This window comes from Arachis stenosperma, chromosome 9 (genome assembly GCF_014773155.1).
Source record: "Arachis stenosperma cultivar V10309 chromosome 9, arast.V10309.gnm1.PFL2, whole genome shotgun sequence".
NCBI lineage: Eukaryota > Viridiplantae > Streptophyta > Magnoliopsida > Fabales > Fabaceae > Arachis > Arachis stenosperma.
Window position 1 is genome coordinate 22,922,834 of NC_080385.1, and position 21,487 is coordinate 22,944,320.

Below are 21,487 nucleotides of genomic sequence, written 5' to 3' on the forward strand. Positions count from 1 at the left end.
TCTTCATCTTAAAAGGCTATTGATCACGTTTTAGGGGGCTGGCCATTCGGCCATGCCTGAACCTTTCACTTATGTATTTTCAACGGTGGAGTTTCTGCACACCATAGATTAAGGGTGTAGAGCTCTGCTGTACCTCAAGTTTCAATACAATTACTATTACTTTTTATTCAATTCTCTTTTATTCTTATTCCAAGATATACGTTGCACTTCAACTTGATGAATTTGATGATCCGTGACACTCATAATCATTCTCACCTATGAACGCGTGTGATTGACAACCACTTCCAATCTACTCTAGGCCGGGCGCATATCTCTTAGATTCCCCAACAGAATCTTCGTAGTATAAGCTAGAATTGATGGCGGCATTCATGAGAATCCAGAAAGTCTAAACCTTGTCTATGGTATTCCGAGTAGGATTCTGGGATTGAATGACTGTGACGAGCTTCAAACTCCTGAAGGCTGGGCGTTAGTGACAGACGCAAAAGAATCAAGGGATTCTATTCCAACCTGATTGAGAACCGACAGATGATTAGCCGTGCCGTGACAGAGCATTTGGACCTTTTTCACTGAGAGGATGGGATGTAGCCATTGACAACGGTGATGCCCTACATACAGCTTGCCATGGAAAGGAGTAAGAAGAATTGGATGAAGCAGTAGGAAAGCAGAGATTCAGGAGGAGCACAGCATCTCCATACACCTATCTGAAATTCCCACCATGGAAATACATGAGTAACTTTATCTTTATTTTATGTTTATTTATTATTATTAATTTTCGAAACTCATAACCATTTAATCTGCCTAACTGAGATTTACAAGATGACCATAGCTTGCTTCATACCAACAATCTCTGTGGGATCGACCCTTACTCACGTAAGGTTTATTACTTGGACGACCCAGTACACTTGCTGGTTAGTTGAACGGAGTTGTGTCCACACATAGGTGCCATAATAATGATTTCATACAACAACAAAGAATACTACATTGATGTGATCACAATTTCGTCCACCAAATTTTTGGCGCCGTTGCCGGGGATTGTTTCGAGTATGGACAACTGACAGTTCATCTTGTTGCTCAGATTAGGTAATTTTCTTTCCAAAAATCTTTTTCAAAATTTTTCTTTTCTTTTTCGTTTTTCCTAACATTATTTTCGAAAAAATTAATAAAAATCCAAAAAAATTAAAAAATCATAAAAATCAAAAATATTTTGTGTTCCTTGTTTGAGTCTTGAGTCAATCTTTAAGTTTGGTGTCAATTGCATGCTTTAAAAATTTTTCTTGCATTTTTCGAAAATTTCATGCATTCATAGTGTTCTTCATGATCTTCAAGTTGTTCTTGATAAGTCTTCTTGTTTGATCTTGATGTTTTCTTGTTTTGTGTTGTTTGTTGTTTTTCATGTGCATTTTTCGTTTGTTAGAGTCCATGCATTAAAGATTTCTAAGTTTGGTGTCTTGCATGTTTTCTTTGCATAAAAAATTTTTCAAAAATATGTTCTTGATGTTCATCATGATCTTCAAAGTGTTCTTGGTGTTCATCTTGACATTCATAGTGTTCTTGCATGCATTAAGTGTTTGATCCAAAATTTTCATGTTTTGGGTCATGTTTGTGTTTTTCTCTCTCATAATTAAAAAAATTCAAAAATAAAAAATATATTTTTTCCTTTTTTCTATCCAAATTTTCGAAATTTTGGGTTGACTTGGTAAAAAATTTTCAAAATTAGTTGTTTCTTACAAGTCAAGTCAAAATTTCAATTTTAAAAATCTTATCTTTTCAAAATCTTTTTCAAAAATCATATCTTTTTCATTTTTTTTCTATTTTTCGAAAATTTCAAAAATCTTTTTCAAATTATTTTCAAAATCTTTTTCTTATCTTTATATCATATTTTCAAAATTACACTAACAATTAATGTGATTGATTCCAAAATTTGAAGTTTGTTACTTTCTTGTTAAGAAAGGTTCAATCTTTAAATTCTAGAATCTTATCTTGTAGTTTCTTGTTAGTTAAGTCATTTTAAAAATTAAATCTTTTTCAAAATATCTTTCTTTTAAAATTTTTATCTTATCTTTTTATCTTATCCTTTTCAAAATTTTGTCTTTTTCAAAATTTGATTTCAAAATATCTTATCTAACTTCTTATCTTCTTATCTTTTTCAAATTTGATTTTAATATCTTTTTCAACCAACTAATTAACTTTTTGTTTGTTTTTTATCTTTTTCAAAACCACCTAACTACTTTTCCCTCTCTAATTTTTGAAAATATCTCATCCCTTTTTCAAAAATTCTTTTTAATTAATTAATTATTTTAAATTTTAATTTTAATTATATCTTATATTTAATTTTCGAAAATTACTAACCCCTTTTTTCAAAATTATTTTCGAAATTCTCCCTCTCTTCTCATATTCTATTTAATTATTTAATTACTAACACTTCTCTTCACCTCTCTTCATCTAAAAATTCGAACCATTCTTCTTCATTCTTCTCCCCTCTCTTTTTCTACTAACACAAAGGAATCTCTATACTGTGACATAGAGGATTCCTCTTTCTTTTCTTGTTTTCTTCTTTTTCATATGAGCAGGAACAAGGATAAAAGCACTCTTGTTGAAATTGATCCAGAACCTGAAAGGACTCTGAAGAGGAAATTAAGAGAAGCTAAATTACATTATTCTAAAGGTAACCTTTCAGAAATATTGGAACAAGAGAAGGAGATGGCAGCCGAAAATAATAATAATGCAAGGAGAATGCTTGGTGACTTCACAAAACCAACGTCCAAGTTTGATGGAAGAAGCATCTCCATTCCTGCCATTGGAGCCAATAATTTTGAGCTTAAGCCTCAACTAGTTGCTTTAATGCAACAAAACTGCAAGTTTTATGGACTTCCATCTGAAGATCCTTATCAGTTTTTAACTGAGTTCTTGCATATCTGTGAGACTGTAAAGACAAATGGAGTTGATCCTGAAGTCTACAGACTCATGCTTTTCCCTTTTGCTGTAAGAGACAGAGCTAGAATATGGTTGGATTCACAACCTAAGGATAGCCTGGACTCCTGGGATAAGCTGGTCACAGCCTTCTTGGATAAATTCTTTCCTCCTCAAAAGCTGAGCAAGCTGAGAGTGGATGTTCAAACCTTCAAACAAAAAGATGGTGAATCCCTCTATGAAGCTTGGGAAAGATACAAGTAGCTGACCAAAAGATGTCCATCTGACATGTTTTCAGAATGGACCATATTAGATATATTCTATTATGGTCTATCTGAATTTTCGAAAATGTCATTGGACCATTCTGCAGGTGGATCTATTCACCTAAAGAAAACGCCTGAAGAGGCTCAAGAACTCATTGATATGGTTGCAAACAACCAATTCATGTACACTTCTGAGAGGAATTCCGTGAATAATGGGATACCTCAGAAGAAAGGAGTTCTTGAAATTGATGCTTTGAATGCCATATTGGCTCAGAACAAAGTGTTGACTCAACAGGTCAACATGATCTCTCAAAATCTGAATAGATGGCAACATGCATCCAACAGTACTAGAGAGGCAGCTTCTGAAGAAGCTTATGATCCTGAGAACCCTGCCATGGCAGAGGTTAATTACATGGGTGAACCTTATGGAAACACCTATAACTCATCATGGAGAAATCATCCAAATTTCTCATGGAAGGATCAACAAAAGCCTCAACAAGGCTTTAACAATGGTGGATGCAACAGGCTGAGCAATGGCAAGCCTTTTCCATCATCTTCTTAGCAACAGACAGAGAATTCTGAACAAAACACTTCTAATTTAGTCAATCTAGTCTCTGATCTGTCCAAGGCCACTTTCAGTTTCATGAGTGAAACAAGATCCTCCATTAGGAATCTGGAGGCACAAGTGGGCCAGCTGAGTAAGAAAGTCATTGAAACTCCTCCCAGTATTCTCCCAAGCAATACAGAAGAGAATCCAAAAGGAGAGTGCAAGGCCATTGATATAATCAATGTGGCCGAATGCACAAGGGAGGAGGAGGACAAAAATCCTAGTGAGAAAGACCTCCTGGGACGTCCCTCAAGCAAGAAGGAGTTTCCTATTAAGGATCCAAAGGAATCTGAGGCTCATATAGAGACCATAGAGATTCCATTAAATCTCCTTCTGCCATTCATGAGCTCTGAAGACTATTCTTCCTCTGAAGAGGATGAAGATGTGACTGGAGAGCAAGTTGCTCAATATTTAGGAGCTATCATGAAGCTGAATGCCAAGTTGTTTGGTAATGAGACTTGGGAAAGTGAACCTCCCCTGCTCATTAGTGAACTGGATACTTGGATTCAGCAAATTTTACCTCAAAAGAAACAAGATCCTGGCAAGTTCTTAATACCATGTACCATAGGCAACATGACCTTTGAAAAAGCTTTGTGTGATCTGGGGTCAGGGATAAATCTTATGCCACTCTCTGTAATGGAGAAGTTGGGGATCATTGAGGTACAACCTGCCTTGTTCTCATTACAATTGGCAAACAAGTCATTGAGACAAGCTTATGGAATAGTAGAGGACGTGTTAGTAAAGGTTGCAGGCCTTTACATCCCTGCTGATTTCATAATCTTAGACACTAGGAAGGAAGAGGATGATTGCATCATCCTTGGAAGACCTTTCCTAGCCACAGCAGGAGCTGTGATAGATGTCAACAGAGGTGAATTAGTCCTTCAATTGAATGGGGACTACCTTGTGTTTAAGGCACATGGCCATCCCTCTGTGACAAAAGAGAGTAAGCATGAAGAGCTTCTCTCAGTTCAGAGTCAAGAAGAGCCCACACAGTCAAACTCTAAGTTTGGTGTTGTGAGGCCACAACCAAACTCTAAATTTGGTGTTAAGATCCCATATCCAAACTCTAAGTTTGGTGTTGGGACTATACAACATTGACCTGATCACCTTGTGGCTCCATGAGAGCCACTGTCAAGCTATTGACATTAAAGAAGCGCTTGTTGGGAGGCAACCCAATTTTATTTATCTAATTTTATTTTATTGTATTTTATTGTTATTTTGTGTTTTATTAGGTACATGATCATGAGGAGTCACGAAAAAATCATAAAAATTAAAAACAGAATAAAAAACAGCAAAAGAAAAAAATCACACCCTGGAGGAAGCACAGGCTGGCGTTCAACGCCAGTAAGATGCATCTGGCCGGTGTTCAACGCCAGAACAGAGCATCAACCTGGCGCTGAACGCCAGAAACAAGCAACAACCTGGCGCTGAACGCCAGAAATAAGCAACATTCTGGCGCTGAACGCCAGGAATGTGCCTAAGAGGAAAAACTGGCGCTGAATGCCAGTAACAAGCATGAAACTGGCGTTCAACGCCAGAAACATGTTACATCTGGGCGTTGAACACCCAGAATGTGCACCAATGGGCGTTTAAACGCCAGAATGGTGTGCAAAGGCATTTTACATGCCTATTTGGTGCAGGGATGGAATTCCTTGACACTCCAGGATCTGTGGACCCCACAGGATCACCTCAGGATCTGTGGACCCCACAGGATCCCCACCTAACATATTCCCACCTTACCTCCTAATCCTATTTACACTCTCCCCCATATCACATTTCCCAAAACCCTTCACCAATCACCTCAATCTCTCTCTCCATTCATGGTCATCCCTTCTATTTTCCATTCACCACTCACATCCATCCACTTTTCCCCATACATCCCACCTACCTTCAAAATTCAAAAACACAATCCCACCCATATAGCCGAATACACACAACCCTCAATCTCCTCCATATCTTCTTCTTATTCTTCATCTTTTCTTTCTTCTCTTGCTCGAGGGCGAGCAATTTTCTAAGTTTGGTGTGGTAAAAGCATAGCTTTTTGCTTTTCCATAACCATTAATGGCACCTAAGGCTAGAGACATTCAAAAAAAAAAAAAGAAGAAGAGAAAAAAGGGAAGACAAAAGCTTCCAGCTCTGAGTCATGGGAGATGGAAAGACTCATGTAAAGGGTTTATAGATCAGTGGTAGAACATTTGACTGCAAATCAAGAGATCCCTGAGATACCTCAGGGGATAAATTGTCCTCCACACAATTATTGGGAGCAACTAAGGATAGGAACACCAAAATTACTAGGAATCATGCAACAGAAGCAAGGAAGAGACATAAAGGAGCTCAAAAAGCACCATTGGACCTTCAAAAAGGCGCCACCCTCACTCAGGTGGATTCATTCCTTGTTCTTATTTCTTTCTGTTTTTCGATTTTTAATGTTGTGTTTATCTATGTTTTGTGTCTTTACTTCATGATCATTAGTATGTAACCATGTCTTAAAGCTATGAATAAATTCCATTAATCCTTCACCTCTCTTAAATGAAAAATGTTTTAATTCAAAAGAACAAGAAGTACATGAATTTCGAATTTATCCTTGAATTTAGTTTAATTATATTGATGTGGTGACAATACTTTTGTTTTCTGAATGAATGCTTAAACAATGCATATTTTTGATCTTGTTGTTTATGAATGTTAAAACTGTTGGCTCTTGAAAGAATGATGAACAAAGAGAAATGTTATTGATGATCTGAAAAATCATGAAATTGATTCTTAAAGCAAGAAAAAGCAGTGAAAAAAAAATTGGCGAAAAAAAAATAGAAAGAAAAAGAAAAAGCAAGCAGAAAAAGCCAATAGCCCTTGAAACCAAAAGGCAAGGGTAAAAAGGATCCAAGGCTTTGAGCATCAATGGATAGGAGGGCCCAAGGAAATAAAATCCAGGCTTAAGCGGCTAAACCAAGCTGTCCCTAACCATGTGCTTGTGTCATGAAGGTCCAAGTGAAAAGCTTGAGACTAAGTGGTTAAAGTCGTGATCCAAAGCAAAAAGAGTGTGCTTAAGAGCTCTGGACACCACTAACTGGGGACTTTAGCAAAGCTAAGTCACAATCTGAAAAGGTTCACCCAGTTATGTGTCTGTGGCATTTATGTATCCGGTGGTAATACTGGAAAACAAAGTGCTTAGGGCCACAGCCAAGACTCATAAGTAGCTGTGTTCAAGAATCAACATGCTTAACTAGGAAAATCAATAACACTATCCGAAATTCTAAGTTCCTAGAGAAGCCAATCATTCTAAACTTCAAAGGAAAAAGTGAGATGCCAAAACTATTCAGAAGCAAAAAGCTACAAGTCCTGCTCATCTAATTATAATTAATATTCATTGATATTCTGGAATTTATAGTATATTCTCTTTTTTTATCCTAATTTATTTTCAGTTGCTTGGGGACAAGCAACAATTTAAGTTTGGTGTTGTGATGAGCGGATAATTTATACGCTTTTTGGCATTGTTTTTAGGTAGTTTTTAGTAAGTTCAAGCTACTTTTAGGGATGTTTTCATTAGTTTTTATGTTAAATTAACATTTCTGGACTTTACTATGAGTTTGTGTGTTTTTCTGTGATTTTAGGTAATTTCTGGCTGAAATTGAGGGACTTGAGCAAAACTCTGAAAAAAGGCTGACAAAAGGACTGCTGATGCTATTGGAATCTGACCTCCCTGCACTCGAAATGGATTTTCTGGAGCTAAAGAACTCCAAATGGCGCGCTCTCAATGGCGTTGGAAAGTAGACATCCAGAGCTTTCCATCAATATATAATAGTCTATACTTTATTCGGGAATTGACGACGTAACTTGGCATTGAACGCCAAGTACATGCTGTTGTCTGGAGTTAAACGCCAAAAACACGTCATGATCCGGAGTTGAACGCCCAAAACACGTTATAACTTGGCGTTCAACTCCAAGAGAAGCCTCAGCTCGTGGATAGATCAAGCTCAGCCCAAACATACACCAAGTGAGCCCCGGAAGTGGATTTATGCATCAATTACTTACTTATGTAAACCCTAGTAGCTAGTCTAGTATATATAGGACATTTAACTATTGTATTAGACGTCTTTTGACCACGTTTCATCTTTGGTCTCAGTTTTGTTTTATTCTTCATCTTAAGAGGCTATTGATCACGTTTTAGGGGGCTGGCCATTCGGCCATGCCTGAACCTTTCACTTATGTATTTTCAACGGTGGAGTTTCTGCACACCATAGATTAAGGGTGTGGAGCTCTGCTGTACCTCAAGTTTCAATACAATTACTATTACTTTTTATTCAATTCTCTTTTATTCTTATTCCAAGATATACGTTGCACTTCAACTTGATGAATGTGATGATCCGTGACACTCATCATCATTCTCACCTATGAACGCGTGTGATTGACAACCACTTCCGTTCTACTCTAGGCCGGACGCATATCTCTTAGATTCCCCAACAGAATCTTCGTGGTATAAGCTAGAATTGATGGCGGCATTCATGAGAATCCGGAAAGTCTAAACCTTGTCTATGGTATTCCGAGTAGGATTCTGGGATTGAATGACTGTGACGAGCTTCAAACTCCTGAAGGCTGGGCGTTAGTGACAGACGCAAAAGAATCAAGGGATTCTATTCCAACCTGATTGAGAACCGACAGATGATTAGCCGTGCCATGACAGAGCATTTGGACCTTTTTCACTGAGAGGATGGGATGTAGCCATTGACAATAGTGATGCGCTACATACAGCTTGCCATGGAAAGGAGTAAGAAGGATTGGATGAAGCAGTAGGAAAGCAGAGATTCAGGAGGAGCACAGCATCTCCATACACCTATCTGAAATTCCCACCATGGAAATACATGAGTAACTTTATCTTTATTTTATGTTTATTTATTATTATTAATTTTCGAAACTCATAACCATTTAATCTGCCTAACTGAGATTTACAAGATGACCATAGCTTGCTTCATACCAACAATCTCTGTGGGATCGACCCTTACTCACGTAAGGTTTATTACTTGGACGACCCAGTACACTTGCTGGTTAGTTGAATGGAGTTGTGTCCACACATAGGTGCCATAATAATGATTTCATACAACAACAAAGAATACTACATTGATGTGATCAAAATTTCGTCCACCACTTAACATGACTAATGCACTAGCAAAAATTTGTGGTAACCATCACATTTTTACAATTATATGTAAATACGGATTCTCACAATCAGAAGACCCAAGAAAAGACCTACTTCACCTTGTTGTCCTTTCTCTAATTTTAAATTCTTATTTTATTGAATTAAATTCTTATTTTATCCAAATATATATTCTTTTTACTCTACCTTATGAACGGGCACCAAGCTGACAATATAGATTTCTGAAAGGGAGTTGGAGAATCCAAATCAAAATCCTTTAGGACAAGCTCAATTCCCACCTAACAAAGATAGTAACTATTAGAAATAAAAGAGAAACAAGCCTCTAGATATCTACTCAATATCATAGCAATAGGAAAACTACAATCTATGAAACATAAATGTCATGTTATAGCAATTGGAGAACCACAATCTATAAAAGATAAGAAACGGTTCAGTATTTACATTTATCTATATCTATATGAACATATGTTAGAAATATTTAAAATATATGTTTAACAATCACATTTAAGATAGTCTTGAACAAAAAGCCTACATAAAGCATATCTTAATTCTTAATTCTTAAATGTTAACAAAAATTTCTATATATTACAGCTGAATCTTTAAGCAGTACCTTGTGACATAAGCCTCGTAAAATTGCAAACTTCCTCACATCCTTGTAATTCGAGCTGCTAAGATCCCAATTAAACCTTTTCTTCAAAAACACCTCAAGCCATCTCCAAACTAAAGGATGAACTTCAGATGAATTAACTAATTCTCTATTCTCAGGAACACCAATAAGCAAATTCAACGCACAAGCTACTGATGTTGCTATTTTCCCCTTGTCATCAACAGCAGAAATCACTGCCTACAGGATATGCTTGATGGATCCTCAACTTGCTTCATCAGGTTTCTATGATTCAAAGCATTTTATTTTAGTCTTTGGTTAACACACAGAGCCATGCAGTATTAATTATGAATATAAAATAATTAAACTATATATATAGCATAACTAAAAGACGACTAAGCAAGCAGCATTTCTTAATAGATTGATTCTGTTTTCTACGGTTGGTGAGTCATATTTGAAAGAATACTCATCGGATGGGATCGCTAATTTTGATGACAAACTCCTAATTTGTTTATCATAAAACTTTATAGCTAGATCAGATCTTGAACCACAGATACCAAATTTAATACCTCATGAAAACATTTAGCTTATTTTTGCTTTCTTATTATTTTTGGAAAAGGAACTAATAATTGAAAATGGATGTTATGAACTGTTTGATGAAATAAGCAATGGAAATAGAATCAGGCATCAAGAGCTTGGTGAGCCGAATCCATAACATGGTTCTGCATATAACCTCTTGCATGTCTGTTTATTCAATTCCTTTGCAGTAGTGTCACAACAAACACAACTGAGAAGAGGTTTATTGTTAGTGGCTAGCAGTGTATCACTACTTCTCCCAAAAAGTTTAACAAATAAAAGAAGACAATATAAATTATTATATCTCAATTGTACTCAAACTAAACCTTTTTCCATATACCACAATCTAAATGCAAGTTATTTCTTGATTCCTACCCAGGCGGCTGGCGGCTGCAACTACTTAGTTGCATTGTAATATGCTATTATTTCCTTTTTCTAATTGCTCTGGGACCATTTGTTTCACTTCTATTTCTGAAATCATCGTTTATAGCAATGATGTGCAAAACAGATTTGATTAAGTATAAACCCCCATTGTTGAATCAATCCATTTGAATCCAATGCTAAAACCAATAGCAGGAATAACCAGCCGTGCTCTTTAGTTATTCAAGTCTCCATAGTAAAAGCAATTGCTTGAACAAAACTTTAAGATAAATCAAGAAAACAGCTCAAATTAGCAGACTATTGAAAAAATCGAACTAAATTTTTGGTACTCCAGTTTGCAAATAGTAATAATGATATTACACAAGAGAGGGAGAGTCCCAGAAAAACAAAAAGGGTGTGTGTAGCTATGTACCTTTGACAAAAATCTTGGAAGAAATTGCTCGGAGGAAAAGAAGCTGAGAAAGAGAGCGGTGCTGTTGACACCATATTTGCCGCAGACCCTCCATGCTTCAGCTTCATCATTGGGCAAGAATATTCGTCATGGTTATGAAACAAGCCACATATCTTACAAGATTTTCCAACACCAAAAAATAAAATAAAAAACAGCAAATGACAAGCAGAAATATGCTGCTACACTTTTCCCCATTAAGGGCTAAAGTGAACATAAAGCATGTATATACAGTTGATACATCGAAGTGAATCTGAAGATTGTACCAATCCATAAAATTTTAATTGCAAAACCATCATCAGAAGCATATATATATAAGAGGCCTAAAACATGAAACTTGAAGCAACTAATAAAACTTAATCATGAGTTGCATTTCTAAACTAAATGAAAAAGAATGAAAATATTCTTCACACAGTTCACGAGCTCTATGTAACAGGTAGATTGAGCACAATTATACCCCTGATCTTCTAAACTTCCAAACTTCACTTGAGTTCCTCCAATAACAAAACCTTTCTGAATATGCCGAAAACTGATACTTTCTGCTCACCTCAGGACAACTGCAGTTGTAGATCTAAATTAAAAAGAGAGATTAGTGGGAGACATATATATCAGCAAAAGAAAAACTAATCTGAAACTAATACAAGTCAAACAACCAAATAAACAGAAACACCGTCATTAAGAAGTAACCATAAGCTTTCAAGTTATAGAACAAACACACAAATTGAACAGTACAAAGTACCCTTTCCATGTAAGGAGAATCTGCACATCACTGAATATGAAGATAAGTAATTTATAAAAAAACTAAAGGGATAAAACAAAACACATTCTTGTAATGTAATGTATCGTAGAACAAAGGGATAAAAATGAAGGTAAAAGACATCACAGTCATTGTATCAAACATGTGGTGATCATTACCCCAAGTGGTGCCAATACAGAAGGCCTTCTCCTTCTGCACTTCCAAACACTCCTGCCAAACAAATAAATAAACAGGGAGTTTAAAAACGAATTAGAATTAGTATTCATAATTTAAAAACTAATATCTCTCAAGCCAATCCACGAATTGAATTTAAAAGGTCAAAAGAACCTTCTTCATCAAGTAAATTTGCTTCATCTGTCTCACGTAGTTCTCTGCAAATATGCTCAGCAACTGACCTGCCAAAGTCATCTTCCAAAGCCACGCATGAATAGATGACATTGATTAGAAATTGAATACATCAGCAATACATAAATAGATATCTAAGTAAAATACATTTGCACTCACCTACTTTTAGAATTGTCCTACCAATGGGGATGGTTACATGAATCAAACAGCACTACAGTACTTTTTAAATCATACTGATACATATATCCATTTTTTGTTTTTCCTTGCAATAATTTAAGTTCTTGATTAAGCATATTAATTCCAACAACAAACAATGCCCAAGCATAAAGCACAATCACAACAACTATAGAAATTCAGAGGTAGGGTCTTCTTCTACCTGCAATGGTTTGGGAGAAACTCCCAGCAGCTAGAAACCTTGCCATGACTTCCATTCTTCCAATCCCAAGGGAACATACCATCGAGAATGAAAAAAGTATAAAATAAAAAAAGTCGCAAATCTGAACAACATAATAATTCAAATCAGTTTCAGCTTCAGCTCGTAGCTACTCTTCTGATCTAACAACAACAACGACGACGATAGAACAATCGATAAAAATAGAAAACCCAACGAAACGCGAACGTCAAATGCGGAATGCGCCAGATGCATCGCCAATCAACGAATCCCTTAAGACGCAGCAAAAACAAGCGTAGGCGAAACTAACATTCGGAAATCCAGAAACAATGATCTTAGAAACAGAAGAAGGTTACCTGGATCGACGAGAACCCTAGAAATGACAGAATCGGAGCGGAATTAGGGAATGGAAGTGATCTGAGAGCAATGCCTGTGGAGAAGAAGGGGCGGGAGCTTAGGGTGATGCCATCAATGGCGGAAGAGAAAACCCTAGTAGAAGAAGCAACTCGGTGACGGAGAGAGGAACAAGAGTAGAGTGTAAATGGATCGAGTGGATAGAGATAAGATTAAGGTTATCTCAATATTTACCGACGGAAAATTTAAATTACAGACGGATTTTCCGTCTGTAATAATTTAACAAAACGCACCATTTTGTCTATTTAATTACAGACGGATTTTCCGTCTGTAATCAGTTCCTACGGAAAAAAAATTAATTTTTCTGACGAAATTATCGACAGATTTTCTTTTCCGTCTGTAATTTATGCTAATCCATTTTTTTTGTTTTCCGACAAAAAAATCCTTCTGAAATTTCGTCTGTATTCCCATGGGATAAAATCCGTCGGAAATTTCTGTCTGTAATAACAAATTTTCTAGTAGTGAATTTTTTACTATAATCTGTTAAAAAGATAGTGAAATTTTATCACTGTTGTAATGGAGACTAGATGTAGGCTACATTGTACTAGGTAGCTGAACCAGAATACATCTGTGTGTCAATCTCTATTCTCTTCTCTGTTTCTAGTTCTGTATTATAGGAGACAAAATTATCTCCTACCGTATTAAGAGACAAAACCAAAATATCTCTTATATTATCTTAATAGAAAGAAAGTTTACATGAAAAGAAAAAAGGGGCCAAGATTCAACTTTCCCTTCTCTTAGCCACTGATAACCATAAATAATTATGCTGTACTAACTAAGTTCATAAACATAACATTTTAGGGTTCTTGATGACTTGGAGAAGAGGGTTGAATCTATGGCCTTCTTTAAAACTTGTTTGATAAATCCTCAAACCAGAACTTAGTACTTAGCTTCTGTTTGGTTTGCGTATTGGATTATGTAGGAGATAATTTCGTTTTGTCTCATAAATCGTAAATAACAGAATCAGAGCAAGGAAGAAGAAGATGACTCAGCCATGTATCCTGGTTCAGTTGCCTTGTGCAATGCAACCTACATTCAGTCTCCACCACAAAGTTAGTAAAATTTCTACTATCTTTCCAAGTATTCAATACGAAAATTCCCAGGAACTCAACATAATCCTATCAAGAACACACAAGTTTCAACATAAACTTGACTTGGCCATGTAGCTACCTAGACTCAACACACTAACTGCTTATCTAACTTGTCAAGGGATACCTCTTAAGTACATGACACAAAACAGAAATACAAACAAAAAAAAATCTGAAATTACTCTTGCCTTTTTATTCTCTAAGTGTTTCTCTCAATCTTTTTTCTCTGTCTTTTTTTCAATGCCTCACTTTCATACCTTTTTCACCGAATGAAAGACAAAAAAAGATACAACATTGAAACCGAATATTCAATAATAAACCATGAAGGAGATAATGATTCATAGTCTTAACTCTATGTGATGAACCCAACTTCTGAATTCAAAACTATGTTCTTCATCAATAAACTAGTTGTAATTCTTTTTTCTTTTTCTTCATACAGACTACAAAACTTGGGATTTAAAAATTATTTTTGGGCTTAATCAAGGAGATAGGTGCAATATCAACTTGCTTGCTCAAATGCTCCGTGAGGTTTCCAAATTCAAATTCTTAAATTCGTGCTTTGACTCCAAAAAATAATTTTAACCATTGATTTACAATAGAAAAATTTAGCCACTACTTTCTTCATTTTTTACTCGAAATGGAAGTGCAGAGAGTAGAAAAAAATGTGAAGCAATTGACTTGGAAAACAAATTACCTTTAAATTTTTTTAACTCTACTTAGCTTACTTTTGCTTAACTTGATTTAACATTTGCTTCCTTGATTAGCTTTTCCTTTCTTTAATTTGGTGGTTGAATGAAAAAGTGAAGCTCCCTTTCTTCTTTGTTATTTATCCGAGGTGAACTTATTGAATCTTAGGGTTTCTTTTCATTTGACTTATTTGGTATTGGGCTGGATTGATGATTTAATTTCCATTCACCAGCCTTGGAATCATTTGGTTTCATAGGTTTGGGCTACAACAAAAGCAATTTGAGCCTACATACTTAAACAATATCATCAAACCCACTTGGGTTATCAACTAAAATTCAATATGTTTGTCATAATCATTTTTGTTATTTATTTACTAAACTCAACACATCTATAAGTTTATGCACTTGCATAACATCCATAATTACATATAACTAACATTCAAAAATTAAATTAATGTATATTAGTTATTATATCTATACACATATCATTTTTTATTTATTGCATAAGTAACTATCAAGTTAATACAGATGTTTTTAAATTTTATCATAATTAAATTTAAAAAAATGTCAAATTCTTAAATTAATTTATTCAATTAATAAATTCACTCATAACATACATAAGTTCATACACATAATATCCATAATTTTATATTAATAATATCCATAATTTTATACTCATAACATTCATAATTTCATATATATGATATCCATAATTAATAAATTTTTATAATTAATATTACCAAATTAAACTATGCCTCTTATTGTATTCTTCAAATTATCTTATATGTATACTAATGGATCATGATTTTAATTATTTTAATATTTTTTATTTAATATTCATATGTAAAGTTATTTATTAATTTTAATATGATGAGTTGATAATTACTTTTAACAATTTATTTTTTAATTTTTGTTTATATTTTTTAATAGTCTATATGTAAAATATGAGTTGTATAGTAAATGTTGTTAAAATTTTTAAATTTAACATCTATAATTTTAAACACATAATATCTATAATCAATAAATTGGTTCTAATTTATTATTTGTTATTTTATTTTTTCAAGTCAAAAACTAATAATTTTGGACATTTCTGATTTTTCGTAAATAGAGACTAATCAAATTTAAAATATTTTTATTTTTTATAAAATGTATTGAGGTGATTTAAGATTTTTTAGGATTAAAAATATCAGAATTTAAAATTTTTATTTAAAAAATTATAGAATTATGAATGTAATAATAAATTTTTTTTGAGATTTGGTTCACATTAAATTTGGAATTGACTTTTGTATAATTAAATGAAAGAAGGTATATTATAGAAAAAAATTAATTGTATCAATTAAGTTAGGAGAATAATTTACACTTTCTTATCATTACAAATATTATTGATTATATATTTTTATTTATTGTTTATAATATTTTGACTACCTATCATTACTCTAGTAATGTTAAGGTTAATACATTTAGTGTAATTATTTTTTTAATTTTTTAATGTATTCATATTCATCAACTTTTTAACAATTTATTTTTTAATTAATGTGTTCATGGTACATACATCAACTTCTAAATAATATTAATTTTAATTGATGCTGTGCAATATTGTTTTACAACATAAAAAAATTATTCAAAAAAAATAAAGTATAAATTTTAATATGTTATTTATTCGCTAAATAATAATAATAATAATAATAATAATAATAATAATAATAATAATAATAATAATACATTTCAAGAAAAAGAAAAAAAATCCCTTAAAACAAGGTGGGGGCAATTCTTTCCAAAAGAAAGCGACACGAATAATGTACACTAATGACGGTTGGAGTCTCCCGCCGAGTCTTCTAGGTTTGACTCAGTTGATCAATCTCTCTTGTATGAGTTGAAATTTGAAAGGTTTCTTGTCGAATTTTTTGGGAAAGATGAACTCTCTCGTTCTTGAAGCTTTCCAGCAAAAATTTGACCGGAGAGTTGCCGGTGACACTATACGACACCGTATTGCAGATTTTGTGGCTAAACAACCAGTAAGGTGAGAGACTTACTGAGACAATTGATGTGGTTGACACTATGATTTTACTGGTAAGTTTGTGACTTCATGAAAACTAGTTCAGTAGGTCGATTTTGGAGAATATTTGAGACTTGGATTCGTTGAAGGATTTTAATCTCAACGGAAACTAACTAGTTGGGAATCAAATATGATACTAATAGTAAAGTTTCTATGATTAATTTACAAATTTTAAGCTTAATGGGACATTGAGTCCTTCTGTTGCAAACTTTGATTCTCTTATTGAAATTAGAAGGTGGGCTTGGTATGTGGAGATGGGTTATTGACAATAGTAGTAAAGTAAGAAAGGCGTGGTGATAAAAATTAGAGAGATGAAAAGATTATGTTGACGATGGAAGTGGGGTGGTGGAGGTAGAGTGAGTGGCGGTAGAGTAAGAAAGATATAAAGAGAAGATGTTGATAGTGATGATGGAAGTCGAGAGAAATTACTGGAATGAAAAGAGATGAGAGAAGATGATATGATGTGATGATGAGTATGTGATAAAGATGTTTTTTGTGTTGCGTTTTAATTAATTTCTGTATAATTTATTCGGTGTTCTTCATCACATATTATTAAATTTTTAAAAATATTTTCTTTCCAGAAACAATAAAAAATATTTAAATTGGACTAAAACAAAAAATGTAATAGATTAACTATTAGATTTTTTTTTTGAAATTGTTTATATAAAAAAATATGCCACACTCATATATATATATATATATATAATTTTTTTAAAATAAAATTATTCATACGAGTTATATTGATAACAAGCTTAAGCCTCTTAAAATTTTTACAAAAAAAAAATTCAATTTATATTCGTACGATATATAAAATAATTACTATATTATTATATTATAGATTAAAATTCACTAATTTAAATTTGTTTTTATTTTTCATATAAGCATTAGAAATAAAAAAATTATAACTATAAATGTAGTGTAACAAAATATATATAATATTAATTTGTTTTTGAAAAATTTTGGAATAATATTTTCTTTCTAATAAAGTGTTATTAGAAAATTATCAGTATAAAAACTAATTTCAACCAATACAATATAATAGGTTATTAAATATATTTAATACAAGACCCATTGAATATAAACTTTTGTTGAGTTTAAATTTTAAATAATTTTTAATTGAATTTTGAATATTCTTATTTTAAAGAGTTAGAATATTTTAATATCATCTTTTTCATATATTTTTAATTGAGTCTTTAATTTTTTAAATTATAAACCTTATTTATAATTAAGGGTAATATTTCAACATTATCAATTAGCCACACATACAAAAATACGGGAATAATTCTATAGTCATAATTATAGTCTAACTTTCTAAACAATACAATGAAACTATATATAAGTAATATAATTAAATATTATCTATATCTATAGTCACATTTCATAAATAATATAATTAAATTATATTTATGTTTATAATTAAAATATGAATATAAATAAAAAAATTATCATGATGGTTAATTTTTTCGTTCATAATTTTTTATTGTTTTTGTTGTGAAAAGTTTAATTATTTTAATAGTTAATTATTTTTTAAAAAAATAATTAAATAACACAAAAAAGTTTTATTAAGAGTAGTTTATTTAGATATGATTAAAAGATAATTGAATAAAAAAATTATAATTTAAAAAGGTAAAATTTTAAAATATAAATGACAAAATAACTTTATAATAAATTAATTATTTTTATTATTTTATGTAAAAAAATTTTGTTTATTAAGGTCTAAAAATAATATTAAAATTAGTACTATCAAAAATATTTTAAATTAAATATTATGAAGAAAAAAAAATTTATATAATGACTAATTTGATTAATTTTTAAAATTTTAGGAATGAAAATGACTTACATCTGAACTTTCACGGACTATTTTAATTATAAATATCATTTTTACATGTCAAGTGACACGTGGCGCGTTAGCTGTCACAGACTTGACACGTCAACCAATCATCTGGTGACACGTGACATTTAACGTGACACGTCATCATCTAACTAACGGAAGGACCAATTTGACTTACATTTTATCTTTCAAGGACTAATATAACTAAAACTTATTTGAGAACTAATTTAAAGAATAGATGATCTGGGACGAATTTGACTATTAACCCATATATATATACAAAAAAGTCCAACTAATTTAAAGTAAAATTTTTTAAATATTTGATTAAATTATTCTTGTATTTAGTATTTTTTTTTTTTACTTCCTCTTAGTTAAAAGTATAATCATTATAATATTTTTAATAATTATTATTAGAGGTGTTTGCAGATTAGATATGGCTAAAATTTAATTTCGACATAATATTAAACTCATCAGATCGAATTCGATATCCACACTTTTTATGTTTGGATCAGATATCAAATATATTTATAAAAAAATTTTTTTAAACATATTTACTTCTATAAACACTTTTTATATTTACTTTTTTCATATTTTTTTAGAATTTTTTCTGATTTTTTTAAACTAATTAATATTTTATATATTTTGTTAGATTACATCTAGCTATAAAAATTTTATTTATTTCTAATTTTTATATTAAACATGAAAACAAATTTAAATTAATGAATTTTAATTTATAATGCAATAATAATATAGTAATTATTTTATATATCACATGAATATAAATTAATATTTTTTATTTGAAAAAAAATTAAAAGATTTGAGCTTGTTATATATATATATGAATGAGTGTGACATATTTTTTTATATTAATCATTTTAGAAAAAAATTTAATAGTTAATTTATTATTTTTTTTTGTTTCAGTCTAATTTAAATATTTTTTATTATTTTAAAATATTTAATAATATATGACAAAAAAATATTGAATAAATTATATAAAAATCAGGTAAAACATAATACCAAAATATCTTTAATAAAAGATGAAATATGCATTTTTATTTAAGTGTTCGACAATGTCTAAACCATTCCAATTAAAAAAGGTCACAAGGGACTTTATTGCAACGGTGTAAAACATGATGCTCATCATCGGATAACAGACTAAGAGAAACCTAGCCAGCTAGGTAGAAGTTGCAGGTGTTTTGAGCGCCACAAGCTTCTGAAGGTGATCAATAAGTTCCGTCAAAGTGTTGTATGAGGACCCACCTTCCTCAACCGCTTTCAAAGCCTTCTCTTGCAACTCCTTGGCTCTTTTCCTGATCTTCTCCGCTTCATCGCCGCCGTCCATCAACCTCTTCACCGCCTTCTCTATCATCTCCGCGCTTACCACTTCCTTCGGGGTGTCGTACTGCGATACGATCCACTCCACTGCACCCACCTCCACCCCAATACCGTGCACCTCACTTATCATCTTCTCAGTGAAGTATTGATCCGCAAACGCCGGTATTGTTATCATGGGAACCCCAGCAGCTACCGATTCATTCAGAGAGTTGGTTCCACAGTGCGTCAAGAACGCTCCAATAGCCGCATGATTCAGGATCAACGGCTGCGGCACCCACTCTTTTATCACCATCCCTCTCCCCTCCTTCTTCATCGTCTCTTCAAACCCGACTGGCAACCCTTTCCCTTCTGTTTCTTCAACTCTGTTGTTCTTGTTCCGCGAAACCACCCAAATAAATGGGTGCCCTGACCGCTCCAGGCCCAACGCTAACTCGTAAAGCTGCTTACCAGTTAAACGGGTCAATGAGCCAAAAGCAACGTAAACCACGGAACTGTTTTTCTTGGTTGAAAGCCATTTCAGGCACTCGTCTTCACTATCAACGGCTCTTGGAATGGTTTTATGCACCATGAGATCCGTGGGACCGATATGCCATACTCTCCGACCCGTGATCTTCTCGTAGTGCTCGGCGTACTCTGCGTTAAGCTCCTTGAAGCTGTTCACGATGACTCCGAGGCTCTCCTTCTCTGCGTCAATGGTGGGCTCCATGACTTTGTTGAAAGTCCCCATGGGCTTCATGGGGAAGGTGATCTTATGAGGTAGGCCCGGGATAGTGTACGGGCCCGTGTTGGATTTCAAGATCTCGGGATGAGCTCTAATGGCTTCTATCACGCACATGTTAAAGATCAACAAAGCGTTGAAGGTGAGCCTCGGGATCTTGAATCGTCTCGCGGTGGCTTGGCTCCACGTGAACATGACGTCGGCGATGAGAGCGTCCGGCAGGGACTCCTCAATGAAGGACTCCACTTGCGACTGGATGAGGTGCGATGCAATGTAGAGCTTCCTGGCGGCGGAATTGTCGGCGACGTCGTAGAAGTTCTCGACGCCGGGGGGAAGACCGACTTGTTCGGCGGGTAAGTTGATGGTGTGGATGCAGATGCGGTCGGAGGCGTTGTCATGATCGCCGCCGCCTCCGATGATGGCTTTGTCAATTAGACGGGCGTTGGAAGGGGTGGTGATGATGGTCACGTGCTGTCCACGTGAGGCCAGTAAGCGTGCTAGGTGGACGACGGGGATTTGGTGACCCTGCGCGTAGTATGGCAGCAAGTGTATCTTCAATGGCCGCGACTTCGACGTTGTCATTTTTGTTGCACTCCAAGAAAACTGTTCCTGTGTTAATCAGTTAATCTCTCAAATCTCAACATATATAAGCAGTATTATTTACAAGTGGCTTCACGCTATGAGCGAGGGAATTTTTTATTAATACTTAGTACGGGTGGGTCCGCTCCGTCCTGTCCCGTTCTACCAAAGTTCGCTATAAAACGAAGCCAGTTGGCTCATTCCATCAAAATGATATGAGCTGAACTTGATATTCAGTTTCGCTAACACTATGCTTTTGGTTTAACGAAAAATAAGAGAAAAGAAAAAATAGAAAAAAATTATTTTTTTTTATTTGGATGTTAAAAAAAATAGAAAAAAGAAAATTTTA

General features: G+C 33.5%; 1 protein-coding gene and 1 non-coding gene across 2 annotated transcripts; both read right to left on the reverse strand.

Moving 5' to 3' along the window:
• Nucleotides 1-3,096: 3,096 nt before the first annotated feature.
• Nucleotides 3,097-3,200, reverse strand: LOC130953455 (small nucleolar RNA R71). Its single transcript, XR_009075624.1, has one exon. It is a non-coding gene; the product is annotated as a small nucleolar RNA R71 (small nucleolar RNA).
• Nucleotides 3,201-19,532: 16,332 nt separating this feature from the next.
• On the reverse strand, nucleotides 19,533-21,163 carry LOC130948011 (UDP-glucose flavonoid 3-O-glucosyltransferase 7-like). Its single transcript, XM_057876724.1, has one exon. The coding sequence runs from the start codon at nucleotides 21,139-21,141 to the stop codon at nucleotides 19,681-19,683; it is 1,461 nt and encodes a 486-aa protein (XP_057732707.1). The 5' UTR covers nucleotides 21,142-21,163; the 3' UTR covers nucleotides 19,533-19,680.
• Nucleotides 21,164-21,487: the final 324 nt, after the last annotated feature.